Genomic DNA, 14,683 nt, shown 5'->3' with positions numbered 1-14,683 from the left:
TCTCCTCACCTCAAGCCTGAACTTCCCCTGGCACAGCTTGAGACTGTGTCCTCTTGTTCTGGTGCTGGTTGTCTGGGAGAAGAGACCAACCCCCACCTGGCTACAACCTCCCTTCAGGTAGCTGTAGAGGACAATGAGGTCTCCCCTGAGCCTCCTCTTCTCCAGGCTAAGCAATCCCAGCTCCCTCAGCCTCTCCTCACAGGGCTGTGCTCAAGGCCTCTCCCCAGCCTCCTTGCCCTTCTCTGGACACCTTCAAGTCTCTCAATGTCCTTCTTAAACTGAGGGGCCCACAACTGGACACAGGACTCAAGGTACTCCAAAGGGAACAGGGAGGTGGTTGAGGCCTCTTCCCTGGGAGTGTTCAAGGTGAGGCTCAACAAGGCCCTGGGCAGCCTGCTCCAGTTGGGGATGTCCCTGCCGACAGCGAGGAGGTCGGACTGGATGACCTTTGGGAGGTCCCTTCTGGCCCAAACCATTCTGTGAACAGGTTTTCAAAGCTCTAGAAATGGCAGATGATCTTGCAATTCACCTTGAAGCTCTGCTGTGACCCAGCAAGGCTGAGGAGGGGTGCAGTAACGCTGCTGAAGCCCCAGAATTCAAACTGAAACATCACAAGGTGGAAAAGAGCAGGAGAGAAATTTATTTCAGTACCACTAACCTCATTTACACAAGCTGAAGTGAATACTGAGGTCTTCTTTATTGAACTAAATTCACATTTATCCACAAAAAACCACATCAAACAGGCTAGCAAAGTGGCACAAGAAACCTGGGCTAAAAAAAAGCCAACCCCACAACAACAAACCCTAACGAGATTTGCTTCCATGCTAAAAATCATCAGAGGCATCAGATAGAAATGTCCAAAGGTAACTCATCTCCAGGAGGATGTTACAAAAGGGCTTCCAGCTCTGTACAGACTCTTAACAGAAGCCATTCAGGAAGGAAATCACTTCAAGCCAAGTTCTCCCACAAGCTTTTAAGCAGTCTGTAACACCACACTCACGAACACGAGGTTGAAGCTTTGGCTTTGTGCTCAAGAAAAGCAGCCAGCCTGGGCTCCAGCTTGGTCACTGAGCAAGTTGTGCCCAACCTGAGTACCACAGACTTGGCACCTGCTGTCACAAAGGTGCTGCTCTGCTCCTAGAGCAGCTGTTCAAAGGGTGCAAGAAGCCATGCTGCATCGAAGCTGGGAGAGGACTGGCTCTGGTGATGAAGCAGGATGCACTTGGTGGAGGAATTAGGTCCTGGAGCGAAGCACAATGAAGCTTGACACCAAACATGAAGTGCCTCATGGGGGGGGGTGTGAGGTAATGGGGGGGTGCAGGCAGCTCTGGGATGTGGGCTGAAGGCTCTCTAACCTATGGCACATCTTAAGCTATTGGCTGGGTTTGTGGTCTTGCACTTAAGGCTGTGTCTTGACTGAGGCTTACAAATACCCTTCCCCTTATTTCTGAGGGGAGGCTATGGAGGCAAAAACCTTGGAGGTTCCCTCCACTCCACTTCCTTTTGTAATTAACTCACATTGTCAAGTCTTAATGAATCCACAGAGAGCATGCAATGGAACATTCCCTAAATTGCAGCTATTCCAGCTACAATAATCCTCTAATTGAGCAGCTGGGATCAGTTTCTGTGTAACTGGGTGTCTCTTCCTGTCCTCCTTAACGGGGGGAGGGCAGTGCCAGACTGAACCAGCAGAAGAGGAAAAGCTTTATGTGGCAATAAGTGATTTTCATTCTGTTGGGAACTAGCTTGTGTACAGACTCCTGAGCAAAGGGCACCTGGTCTGGCTGGTGGACAGCTGGTACATGGGCTGCTGCTGGCAGCACAAGTCTTTGCACAGCTCTAGGTCCATCTGTCTGATGTGGCACTGAGAGGGGATAGAGAAGAGTAAAACGAGAAACAGAGGCTAGGAGATAGTTGGAGGGAAGTCAGGTGACAATGGAAACTCTTTTGGTCACTTCACATAGAATTTAGAGCATTGTTAAGTCAGTGGCTTGAGGGTGGTGTACAAAATACCTGATGATAGTTGGCCCATCCAAAAACAGGAAGAGTTTCTCCAGCAGTTCTCCAAAGCTGACAAAACCTTGTTGCACAAGTTGGGTGGTGAGGTGGGTCTCAAAATCACTGGTTGGGCAAGTCCCTGAGGAGAGGCAGGAGGCTCAGGAGGGCCTGAGCTCTAACACTGAAGCTCTTCCTCACTCTCAGGGAGTCTGGTGCCAGCAAGAGAGCTCTGAGCGCTGGCGTGGGCTGTAGAGCTGAGAACTTCTTCAAAGCTGCCCCCTGTGTGGCTTGTGCCACCAACCTTGGTCTGAAACAAAGCAAGCAAAAGACAAGAGTGAGTTCCTCAGCTCACACTGCAGTGAGTGCCATTTGCAATCCATCCCATGGGCATGGAGGGCTGGGGGCTGTTCAGAGCAGGCAGAGAACATGGGGCTGGAGCACCTCTCCTGTGAAGACAGGCTGAGAGAGTTGGGGTGGTTTGGCTTGGAGAAGAGAGGGCTGCCAGGAGACCTCATTGTGGCCTTCCAGTGTCTGAAGGGGGCTACAAGAAAGCTGGGGAGGGATTTTACAGGGTGTCAGGAAGTGATTGGAGTGGGGGGAATGGATCCAAACTAGAGGAGGGAAGAGTTAGATTAGACATCAGGAAGTTGTTCCCCATGAGGGTGGTGAGAGCCTGGCACAGGTTGCCCAGGGAGGTGGTGGAAGCCTCCTGCCTGGAGGTGTTTGCAGCCAGGCTGGATGTGGCTGTGAGCAACCTGCTGTAGTGTGAGGTGTCCCTGCCCATGGCAGGGGGATGGAACTGGATGACCCTTGGGGTCCCTTCCAAGCCTGACAATTCTGTGAGCATGAAAGCAGTGAAGTAAAGCAAGCCCTTTCCTCCCCCAAGTCCTGAACTCCTAGGCTGCAGACAGAAAACCTGCCAGTGGCATTTAACCTATGCTTAAAGGAACCAATCCCTAAGTAGAGAGCAGGCAGGATCTCAGCTCCTACCACTGCAGTTAGGTCAGTTCTTTACAGGAGTAACTCACTCTGGACTTCTGGGTGAGAGCATAGAAACCAACAGGTTGCTTTGAGAGTCTAGTGCCCCATCTGCTAGCCATGGTGACAGCTGCTCTCAAAACACAGCCACCCTGCTGGGGTTTTGGACAGTAGAAAGCAGACAGTAACCAAAGAACAAGCCCAGCAGGTTGTCTCCCTTCAGATACTTGTAGCTGCTTAGATACTGCTGCACAAAACTGCACAGCAATTTCATGTGGGGAAGGGGATCCTGGTGAGTCAGTCTCCAGCACTGAAAGGAGTAGCTTGGGGATTCAGGGTCACTCTGCAGGGCACAGCATGAAGCTCATCAGGACACACTGCTTCCAAATTCCGACCCTGCATCCCCACCTAGTTGTGCCTTGCCCAGCCCTGCTAACCTTAGGAGATGTTTCTGCTTTCTGAGGTAGTATGGCCCTGGTTTGGGCAGTCCTGAGACCACTCTGACAGACAACAGGAGTCATTTCTGAGTGACAGAGCAGAGACAGAATATTCCTCTGCATACTCTTTTCATCCTCCATTACTGCTCTTGCAGTTCCATCTCATTCCTGATGGAGCAGTGACTACAACCAGTCTCTTGCACAAGTGGCAGGGACAATTAAGCTGTCACCTTTTGACAGGCACAGCCACACAAGTCAAGGTTAGAACCTGTACCTTAAGGCTCGTGACAGTGGTCTCCACCTTCTCCTCAAATGATTTGAATGTTGGAGAATTCCTAGGAGAAAAAGGAAGTTGGAGAAAGAGAAGAGTCAGTTGCAAGCATAATGAATGAGGTAACTGCAGATGCTGCTGAGTTCTTCCCAGGCAGCAGTGCTGGGCAGAGAGGAGGCTGGCTGGCAGCACAGGGCTTCAGACTGAGTTGTGGACAGTCACTTGTGCCCTGCCACTCGAACCTGATTGGGATGATTGTGTGAGTGCTGCTGAGCAAAAGCACAACCTGCCTCAAAACTGAACCCAAGCAGGGCCTGGCCTCCCTTTCCTCCTCCTTTGAGCCTGCTCTCAGAGCAACCAGACAGCAGCACCTCCACTGCTGCACTTGGCTGCTTTGACTCATTGGTGGTGCTGCTGGCAAGAAATCCATTTTTCCTTTCAGCTGATGAGCAAATTCATAACCTACATCCCCAAAAAGGTGACAGTGTCATGTTCTGAGGCTGGAGTGAAGGGGATTGGAATGATGTCAGCCCTGAAGAAAAGGACCTGGGGGTGCTGGTGCATGAGAAGCCCAACAGGAGCCAGCAGTGTGCACTTGCAGCCCAGAGAGCCAATCCCATCCTGGGCTGCAGCAAGAGAAGCAGAGCCAGCAGGGCCAGGGAGGAGAGTTTCCCTCTCTATTCCACTCTGGTGAGACCACACCTGGAGCTCTGTGTCCAGTTCTGGAGCTTCTATTACAAGAAGGATCTGGTGGTGCTGGAAGGTGTCCAGAGAAAGGCCATGAGGATGAGCAGAGGGCTGGAGCTGCTCTGCTGTGAGGACAGACTGAGAGAGTTGGGGCTGTTCAGTCTGGAGAAGAGAAGGCTCTGAGGAGACCTCATTGTGGCCTTCCAGTGCCTGAAAGGGGCTAGAAGAAAGCTGGGGAGGGACTTTTTGGGGTGCCAGGGAGTGATAGGACTGGGGGGATGGAGCAAAACTAGAAGTGGGTAGATTTATATTGGATGTTAGGAAGAAGCTGTTCCCCATGAGGGTGGTGAGAGCCTGGCACAGGTTGCCCAGGGAGGTGGTGGAAGCCTCCTGCCTGGAGGTGTTTGCAGCCAGGCTGGATGTGGCTGTGAGCAACCTGCTGTAGTGTGAGGTGTCCCTGCCCATGGCAGGGGGGTTGGAACTGGCTGAGCCTTGAGGTCCCTTCCTACCCTAACACTTCTATGATTCTATGATGTAGGAAGGGTCTCCCAAATGGCTTTGAGGAAGCCTGAGTCCCCAGCTGCATGGTTTTGTGCCTGCAGGTGTATCCTGCTGCTTTCAAAGGCAAGGACATTAAGAAGACTGCTCCTAGGGTGCCCCTGTGACAAAGTTAAGCTTTCCTCTGCCCTCCCCTCCCTGCAGAACAGAACACATCCTTGGTTTTCAAAACAACTGTGAGCTGAATATAACCAAATAAAATCTGGGCAACCAAACCCTCTGACTCCCTGATTCCATGATGGAAATGTCTGTAGATACATGTACATCATATCCCTCATCAGCCTCAATTAAACTGATCCTAAGGTAAGAAAAGGGCAAACAGAAGCCAGCTGGGAAAATAATACAGATTTGCTTTCTGTTCAGGAGGTGACAAACCTTTCATAGGGCAAGAAGGGTCAAAAGGAGAGAGAAACTGAGTTTGATGACTCCCATTTGACCCATAGGTCACATTGCTCAGTGCTTGCCTTACACTGTCCCCCTGCTGAAGCTGAACCAATTAGCATCCATCACACAGTGAGGAGATTTGTTTTCCCCACATGCTTGGGAGGGAATGGAGATATTCATATCTTTAGAGGCCAAGGGGGTAAAAAAGAGAGCTGGATCCAGTATTTATTGGAAACAGATGGAGCTTTACTTGAGCAGACATCAATATTTGGCTGCAGTCAAGTAAAGCATGATTATGGCCATTAAAATCTGAAAGCACTCCTAAAATCCCTCCACAGGATCATGATCCAAAGCAGGCAGGAGCAGAAAGCATCTCTGACGTTAATGGGCTTTGGATGATGCTGTAGAGACAGCAGAGCAACTGAATTTCAGCTTCAGGAATGCAAACCTGACGACAGTCAACTACCTAAACACATCTCAGAGCTGCTTCATTTACTCAGAGGCTCGGACAAGGGATTAAACACTTAATACAATTAACAGGAAAGTCCCCACAGCTGGCCTGGCCTGCAGCCCTTATCTGCATGAACAGCCCTATGAGGAGAGGCTGAGGGAGCTGGGATTGCTTAGCCTGGAGAAGAGGACACTCAGGGGTGACCTTATTGCTGTCTACAACTACCTGAAGGGGGGTTGTAGACAGGCAGATGTTGGTCTCTTTTCCCAGGCAGCCAGTACCAGAACAAGAGGACACAGTCTCAGGCTGTTTAGGAAGGAGGTTGACTTGCTGGAAGGTGTCCAGAGAAGGGCAACAAAGCTGGGGAGGGGTTTGGAGCACAGCCCTGTGAGGAGAGGCTGAGGGAGCTGGGGTTGCTTAGCCTGGAGAAGAGGCTCAGGGGAGACCTTCTTGCTCTCTGCAACTCCCTGCAGGGAGGTTGTAGCCAGGTGGGGGTTGGTCTGTTCTCCCAGGCACCCAGCACCAGAACAAGAGGACACAGCCTCAAGCTGTGCCAGGGGAGGTTTAGGCTGGATGCTAGGAAGAAGTTCTTCCCAGAAAGAGTGATTGCCCATTGGAATGTGCTGCCCAGGGAGGTGGTGGAGTCACCCTCACTGGAGGTGTTTAGGAAGAGACTTGATGGGGTGCTTGGTGCCATGGGTTAGCTGTTTGGGTGGGTTGGATTGGTTGATGGGTTGGACACGATGATCTTGAAGGTCTCTTCCAACCTGGTTTATTCTGTGTAATTCTATGTAACCTTAATGATGGAAGTGGGGCTGTTCACCCAGCTAACCACTGCAGGATCAGGTTCACAGCCTGCAGATCCCCCCCACCCCCTCTGACCCATCCCCACAGCACACAGACCACGGGGAGCAGATTACCTCATTGCAGGCATGCTGATGGAGTGGCGAATGGAGTAACTGGGGGAGGTGAAAGCAGAAGGTAAGAAACAAAGCTGTAAAATCCACTTTGCAACACAGAACAGAGACAACATTTTTCACTTCACTTGTAACCTCCCTGAAACTGCTTAAGATTAAACCACTTTGTATTACCTTTAAGAAAAGCTTTGGGTTCGTTCTTTTTTTTTCATTGAGGCATTCTTCCTCTCCTGAAGGCAGCAGCTTGTGAAACTCACCTGTGACCTCCAGCTCACTTGCAGCACTGAAGAGCCTACCACCACCCATTCTCAGGTGGAGTGATCAGCAATTTAATTGGGCTCCAAGGAGTGGGGAGAACCAGCTCCTGGGAGCATCCATGTAAATGGCACAGAGCCCTGCTACCTGCAGAGACATGCAGCATGCAACAGAGAAACAGAGGTTCCATGTCCCACAAGGACAGGGGATGGGCAGGGCTCCTCAGGTTTGGGAGCACAGGCAGACCTGGCTTAAGGCAGTAGGTAAGCAGGCACTTGCCCTTGCTGCAGGTACAGCATGCACAGCCCAAACAGCCAGTGCTGGCCCCCACTTTGTTAGGCTCCTGCTCAACAGGCTGCCCAAGCAAGAGGTTGCTTCAGTCAGAGGCCCCCAGTTTGTGTAGGCTCCTGCTCAACAGGCTGCTCAAGCAAGAGGTTGCTTCAGTCAGAGGCCCCCAGTTTGTGTAGGCTCCTGCTCAACAGGCTGCCCAAGCAAGAGGTTGCTTCAGTCAGTGGCCCCCAGTTTGTGTAGGCTCCTGCTCAACAGGCTGCCCAAGCAAGAGGTTGCTTCAGTCAGTGGCCCCCAGTTTGTGTAGGCTCCTGTTCAACAGGCTGCCCAAGCAAGAGGTTGCTTCAGTCAGTGGCCCCCAGTTTATGTAGGCTCCTGCTCAACAGGCTGCCCAAGCAAGAGGTTGCTTCAGTCAGTGGCCCCCAGTTTGTGTAGGCTCCTGCTCAACAGGCTGCCCAGGAAGGTTATGGATGCTTCCTCCCTAGGGCTGTTCAAGGCTAGGTTAGGTGAGGCTTTGACCAGCTGAGTCCAGCTGAGAGGTGTCCCTGCACATGGATGGGAGGTTGGAGTAGAGTTGGGGTTGTTCAGTCTGGAGAAAAGTAGGCTCCCAGGAGACCTTAGTGTGGCCTTCCAGTGTCTGCAGGGGGCTACAAGAAAGCTGGGGAGGGACTTTTGAGGGTGTCAGGGAGTGATAGGACTGGGGGGGGTGGAACAAAACTAGAAATGGGTAGATTCAGACTGGATGTTAGGAAGAAGTTCTTCCCTATGAGGGTGGTGAGAGACTGGAGCAGGTTGCCCGGGGAGGTGGTGGATGCCTCATCCCTGGAGGCTCTTGCAGCCAGGCTGGATGTGGCTGTGAGCAACCTGCTGTAGTGTGAGGTGTCCCTGGCCATGGCAGGGGGGTTGGAACTGGCTGACCCTTGGGGTCCCTTCCAACCCTAACAATTCTATGCCTGATTCTACGAGTTCTTCATTTGAATCTGAGACTAATCAGCTTAAGAGCAAGGCAGAAACACTCTGGCCACCTGGTCCTTTTCACATTATACTCAGCATGCTGTAGCAGTGAGGCATTGCAGTTTAAGCAGCATATGTTTCTGTCATATACAACAATGCTGAAAGGAAAGAGGTTACTGCATGCCAGCCCACAAAACACATCCTGTCACACACAGAGGCAGCATTCAAGGAGATTAATGTGTCTTACCCAATTGAATGCGATCTGGGGTGGATGCACAAGGGAAGAAGAGCAAGGGTGAACAGTGTTAGGAAATTGTAACAACACCACACATACATAGCTGGAGCAAGTCAAAGTGCCTGAGGAGAAAAAGCAAATCATTTCCATTCAAATCCCAGTGCTGGAATTCAGACTTGCAATGTGGATCAGCTGAGATTCCCTTCAAAGGAAAACAGTGTCCCAGGCTGCCTGGGGAGGTGGTGGAGTCACCATCACTGGAGGTGTTTGGGAGGAGACTTGATGGGGTGCTTGGTGCCATGGGCTAGTTGATTAGATGGCGTTGGGTGATAGGTTGGACTTGATGATCTCAAAGGTCTCTTCCAACCTGGTCTGGTCTATTCTATTCTATTCTATTCTATTCTATTCTATTCTATTCTATTCTATTCTATTCTATTCTATTCTATTCCCACTCCATTCCTATTCCTACTCCATTCCCATTCCATTCCCATTCCATTCCCATTCCCATTCCATTCCTATTCCCATTCCATTCCTATTCTTATTCCATTCCTATTCTTATTCCATTCCATTCTATTCCTATTCCATTCCTATTCCTAGTCCTATTCCATTCCTATTCCATTCTATTCCTATTCCTATTCCATTCCATTCCTATTCCATTCCTATTCCATTCCATTCCTATTCCATTCCTATTCCATTCTATTCCATTCCTATTCCTATTCCATTCCTAGTCTATTCCTATTCCATTCTATTCCTATTCCATTCCTATTCCATTCCTATTCCCATTCCATTCCTTCACTCTGCAGTCACCTGTTCTGTGTGCCATGAACACCCAAGCTTTGGGTGCCTGAACTTGTGTGCTCTCCTCCTAGGGTCAGATTGTGGCAGTGGTAACTGCTTTCCCTCCCCAGGTCTTACCTTGATCTCACATAAGTGAAAGTGGAGGTGAACTGAAATTGTACATCAGCAGCAAATCTCTCCCCCCCACCCCCCTCTGGATTTTTTAATCATCTCTCAATTGAGAAGGTTGGGGGGGAAGGGAGGGGGGAGGGAATAAGGGGCTTTTCATTGCCCAAGTGGCATTTACTGCAATACTTCTTTCTTGTTCAAAACAACACTTGAGACACTTTGCCTCTCTTTTCCAGCTCAGAAGCAAGGTAATGGGAGAGACACACTGATAGTCAATATTCCAAGGGTGTCATTAAGGTTCTGAAGTTGAGAAATGAGGCAGCCAGCCTCTCCTTCATCTTGTGTGTTGCTGATGTAGTCTTTAATTACAGACCACTTCAAGGCAGCACCTGCCTCCTGCAGGGAGCCAGAGAGCTGGTGCACACTTAATGAACGTCGCAATACTTACTTCTCACATCCTTTTGTCAGTGTGTGGTGTGATGCAGTACTTACTGCATAGCAACTCTGGAGAACAGCATTGTGTGCTTCAGGGCTGTTTACAGGGCTCATCCTCACCTACTCTGGGGTCTCCCCAAACGTTCATGGAGCTCTCTCCACAACCCATTTCTCCTTCAACCAACTTGGGTAATGTTGCCATACACAGCCACTACCTGCTGGCTCCCAGGAGCACCCAACCCCTTCTCCATGCTAACACAGACACTTGTAGAGCCACATAAGGAAATCTGTGCGACTGCAGAGCTCTGAAACAGCACAAATCAAGGGGCAAGTGTCAGTAGAAATGAGAGAAAACAGAAGGGAGGCTCAGGGGAGACCTTACTGCTCCCTACAACTACCTGAAGGGAGGTTGTAGCCATAAGGGGGTTGGTCTCTTCTCCCAGACAACCAGCACCAGAACAAGAGGACATAGTCTCAAGCTGTGCCAGAGGAGGTTTAGGCTGGAGGTCAGGAAGAAATTCTTCCCAGAAAGAGAGATTGGCCATTGGAATGTGCTGCCCAGGGAGGTGGTGGAGTCCCCATCACTGGAGGTGTTTAAAAAGAAACTGGATGAGGCATTTAGTGCCATGGTTCAGATGATGAGATGGTGTTGGGTGATAGGTTGGACTTGATCTCAAAGGTCTTTTCCAACCTGGTTTATTCTGTAACTGCTTCACCCATCACCAAAAGAAAGGCTTGGGGAATTGCAAGGCAGTATTACTATTTCCTTTATAAGGGGCATCAGAGACAGGTTTAAGAAGGGTAGTTTGGGGTATGACAAATACAGCATTTCCAGGAGTTCAGCTCCCAGTGAGTTCAGCAGCAGTTCTAAGTGCCCAGAACACAGACATCCTGGAAATGCAAGTCACCAGGCTGTGCAAGAACTCCACCACCACCACAAAAGGCAACTCCCCCAGCACTAAAGCAGATTACCTGTGCCACCTCCAACAGATACTGGCCTCAGCTGCCCCTAAAAAGCCTCCTGCTTCTAAAAGCCTCCAATTTCACAGCCTGAGGAGAAAGTTCTTCACAGAAAGAGTCATTTGCCACTGGAATGTGCTGCCCAGGGAGGTGGTGGAGTCCCCATCCCTGGAGGTGTTCAAGAAGGGATTGGACGTGGCACTTGGTGCCATGGTTTAGTAGTCATGAGGTGCTGGGTGACAGGTTGGGCTTGATGATCTCTGAGGTCTCTTCCAACCTTATTGATTCTATGATTCTGAGATCCAGGAGCAGCCTGTGCCCCTGGACAGCTGCATTTGTAAGCCACCAGCCCAGCACTTGCTAGGCTTTTATCTGCAAAGCCACTGCTCAGCTGCCTGGTCAGAGCTCCCCATCTCAGCTTTTGGTTGGGTTTTATTCTTCCATCTGTCAGGGAAGCATCTTACACTCTCCTGCACTGGATGTTATCATTGAAAATAATGGGGAATTCTAATCCTGGTGTCTAAAGTGCTTGCACTCCCTCCCACTGCAGTCATCTGGGGGTTTTAAATGCACACACCATGCCATCATCTCAACCAGGAATGAAAATGCTGAAGAGCAGCAGAGTCAGGACAGGTGCCTGCAAAACCCAGCGCTGCTGTGAGCCACTGTGACTCTCTTTGTGTGCAATTTTCAGCTCCCTGTCCCCTCTTCCTGCAAAAGCAGTAACACCCAGACTGGATTTCTCTGGCACTGTGGAAGCAGTGTGGACAGCCTTATCAAAGCCAAGCTCCAGCACATCTCCTGCCTCCTCTCTGTTCTCTCTGACAGGTGCTGTCAGCTCAAGGTAATTGTTCCTGACAAACCCTTTTATGTTTTTGCCATCATCCTATCTTCTAGCTGCCTAGAAAAGAACAGGTTAATGCATCCCCCCACCCCCCAGTACCTGCTTAGCATTTCCCTGAACTTCCCTTGCCCCTTTCCAGAGGGATGAACTTTGCCTTCCCCCACCCCTCTGGGACCACATACACCTTCTTCCCTGATTCCTGCCACCTCTGAGGGACTTCGGCTGCCACTCATGCCCCCAAGCTCTCCCTCCCTGCAGTCGGCTGTGTCTTTCCTCGGTGCCTTCCAACTCCTGGCAGTAATGAGGCTTTGTGTTACCTTCATTCATCTTGAGAGCTGGCTCATCCCAGGCACTGCATTTGAAAAGGGTCCCTGTGATCATGCAATTTGAGGAAATCTGTGAGACAGCTGAATGAAGGATGCAGAAGCAGTGCAACTGCTGACATCCTCATTTGCATGCAAGCCTTTGTTAGCTTAATGCTTAAACACATTTACTTATGTGGCAGTAACATATGTGGTAGTGTGCATGGAGTAAGTAGTGTCTTGTTTCCTTTTTTATTCCTCCTTTCCTCTTTTTTGTAAGGCATCTCCAAAGCTCAGAAAGTCTCCCTCTTGATTACCACATTTCTACAGAGGCTATCAAGCAAGGCTGAAACTCCTCACTCCTCACAGACAGCTGCAGAGCAGTCCAGCACTACTGCCTGAAAAGCTCCTCCAAGCCTCACCACCACGCAAAGAAGCAAGGATCCTTCCCCTCCACATGACTTCTGTGCTCTGCAGGGCAAGAGCCACGTTGAAATGTTAGTGTCACCTCTGCTCCTAATAGCTCAGCCCACACTGCTGCCCTCTGAGTGACCTGGGACCCCCCCTCTTCCTCTTTGCCTTCCTTTTCCATGTCAGAAAATGCTAAACGACGTAGTATGGGCTAAGTGGAGGGGTAACAAGAAATGCTGATGGCACATAATTCATCCCAAGAGCTACTAATGAAGAGTCTCCTGCCTTAAATATATCACCAGTGCCTGGTTTGTGACCCATAGCAGAAGAATCAGGGCACTGGTTTCCTGTCCATTGCTGGCATTTCTAGGAGTATAAAAACAGAGTATTGTGTCCAGTTGTGGGCCCCTCACTTCAAGAAGGACCTCAGGGAACTGCTTGAAAGAGTCCAGCACAGAGCCACAAAGCTGCTGCAGGCAGTGGAACATCTCCCTGTGAGGCCAGGCTGAGGGAGCTGGGGCTTTTGAGCTTGGAGCAGAGGAATCATAGGATCAATAAGGTTGGAACAGAACTCAAAGATCATCATGTCCAACCTGTTACTCCAGACCACTTGACTACTAAACCATGGCACCAAGTGGCACATCCAATCTCCTCTAGAATGCCTCCAGGGATGGTGACTCCATCACCTCCCTGGGCAGCATATTCCAATAGCTTACAACTCTCTCTGTGAAGAACTTCCTCCTCACCTCCAGCCTAAACCTCCCCTGGTGCAGCTTGAGACTGTGTCCTCTTGTTCTGATGCTGATTTCCTGGGAGATTGCCTGAGGGCTGCCCTCATTGCTGGGGATGAAGATGGAATTTCACATATGAAGATGGAATTTCACAGAATCAAGGTTGGAAAAGGCCTTTGAGATCATCAAGTCCAACCCTATCACCCAGCACCATCTAATCAACTAAACCACGGCACCAAGTGCCTCATCCAGATCTTTCCCTACTCAAATTTGGATCTGCTGCCCATGTACCAGGATCAGAGAACCACTCATGGTAGAGCAGTGCAGCTCCCCTGCTGGAGCAACTCTCTCTTCTCTTTACTGTTCTTTGTAACTCCTGCACTTGTGCCTGGAGAACAAAAGGTTTCCATCTCATACTCAGATTGTCTCCATGCTCACACAGGAGAGACCACAGGGCTGGAGCCAGGCTCTGCTCAGGGATGTCCAAGGACAGGAGAAGGGGCAATGGGTGCAAGCTGAAGCAGAGGAGGTTCCATGGGAACAGAAGGAAAACTTTTTCACTGTGAGGGTGACAGAGCCCTGGAGCAGGCTGCCCAGAGAGGTTGTGGAGCCTCCTTCTCTGGAGACATTCAAAACCCATCTGGATGTGTTCCTGTGTGACCTGCCCTGGGTGATGCTGCTTTGGCAGGGGGGACAGACTAGATGACCATCAGAGGTCCCTTCCAACCCCTAACATTCTGTCCTTCTGTGGATTACAACTGTAACAAGACCCTGCCAGCACTAATCATCAATCCAAAGGGCAGGAGCTGTAAAGCCCCAGTGATTATTCATGCACCAAGCCAGTTGGAGAGTTGTAATGCTGGGAAGCTGGGGTAGGGATGAAAGAGAAGCACAGCAGCTGTATGAAAAGCACTTTGTCCCCACAGAGTGGCTCCTGTTCTTTGGACCACACATGGAATTTAGTCATTTGTTTTCCCTTTCTTATCTATTTCATCTCAAGCTCCACCACAGCAAAACAGCACCCCAGGGGAATCTCTCTGGCCTCCTCCTGAGAGGTGACTATTTTAGCAGTGTGTTCTGAGACAATCCAAGGTGAAAATGAAGATCCTGCATCTTCAGGACAGCATTGTGCTTCCTGTGGGGCTCTGAACATTCCACACTGCAAGGAAGCTGGGAGACAGCATTTTGTCTCACAAAGAAGGCAGGCTCTCTACAACTACCTGAAGGGAGGTTGTAGACAGGCAGATGTTGGTCTCTTCTCCCAGGCAGCCAGCACCAGAACAAGAGGACAAAGTCTCAGGCTGTGCCAGGGGAGGTTTAGGCTGCATGTTAGGAAGAAGTTCTATACAGAAAGAGTGATTTGCCATTGGAATGGGCTGCCTGGGGAGGTGGTGGAGTCACCATCACTGGAGGTGTTCAGGAGGAGTCTTGATGGGGTGCTTGGTGCCATGGGTTAGTTGTTTAGGTGGGTTGGATTGGTTGATGGGTTGGGCACGATGATCTTGAAGGTCTCTTCTGGTCTGGTCTGGTCTGGTCTACTCTACTCTATTTAGAGTGAGGCTGACTTGCAGACCCCTTCAAAATCACCATCACCACAGGCAGGGAGTAAAACTACTGAACATGCTGGAATGATGAGTATCTGAAGGGGGCCTACAGGAAGGCTGGGGAAGGACTTCTCAGG

At 50.3% G+C, this 14,683-nt stretch overlaps 1 protein-coding gene across 4 annotated transcripts in view; it reads right to left on the bottom strand.

Moving 5' to 3' along the window:
* Positions 1 to 619: 619 nt before the first annotated feature.
* TPD52L1 (TPD52 like 1) overlaps positions 620 to 14,683 on the bottom strand; it is a 61,588-nt gene continuing 47,524 nt past the window's right edge. Inside the window, exons 5-9 of one of the 4 annotated variants that reach the window (XR_010990305.1) lie at positions 8,426 to 8,440; positions 6,685 to 6,723; positions 3,688 to 3,748; positions 2,014 to 2,305; positions 620 to 1,241 (exon numbers count right to left, since the gene is read on the bottom strand). Coding sequence is in view for 3 of the 4 variants with exons in the window: in XM_068162345.1 (XP_068018446.1) it covers positions 2,174 to 2,305; positions 3,688 to 3,748; positions 6,685 to 6,723; positions 8,426 to 8,440 (247 nt within the window). In the remaining variant the exon portion in view is untranslated. The other 3 variants (XM_068162345.1, XM_068162346.1, XM_068162347.1) reach the window with 3 other exon arrangements.

The sequence above is a fragment of the Melanerpes formicivorus genome, unplaced genomic scaffold, assembly GCF_026170545.1.
Source record: "Melanerpes formicivorus ecotype bairdi unplaced genomic scaffold, bMelFor1.0.p_v2 SCAF_63, whole genome shotgun sequence".
Lineage (NCBI taxonomy): Eukaryota > Metazoa > Chordata > Aves > Piciformes > Picidae > Melanerpes > Melanerpes formicivorus.
Note: the sequence above shows the minus strand (reverse complement) of the source record. Positions and strands in the feature narration are given on the sequence as shown.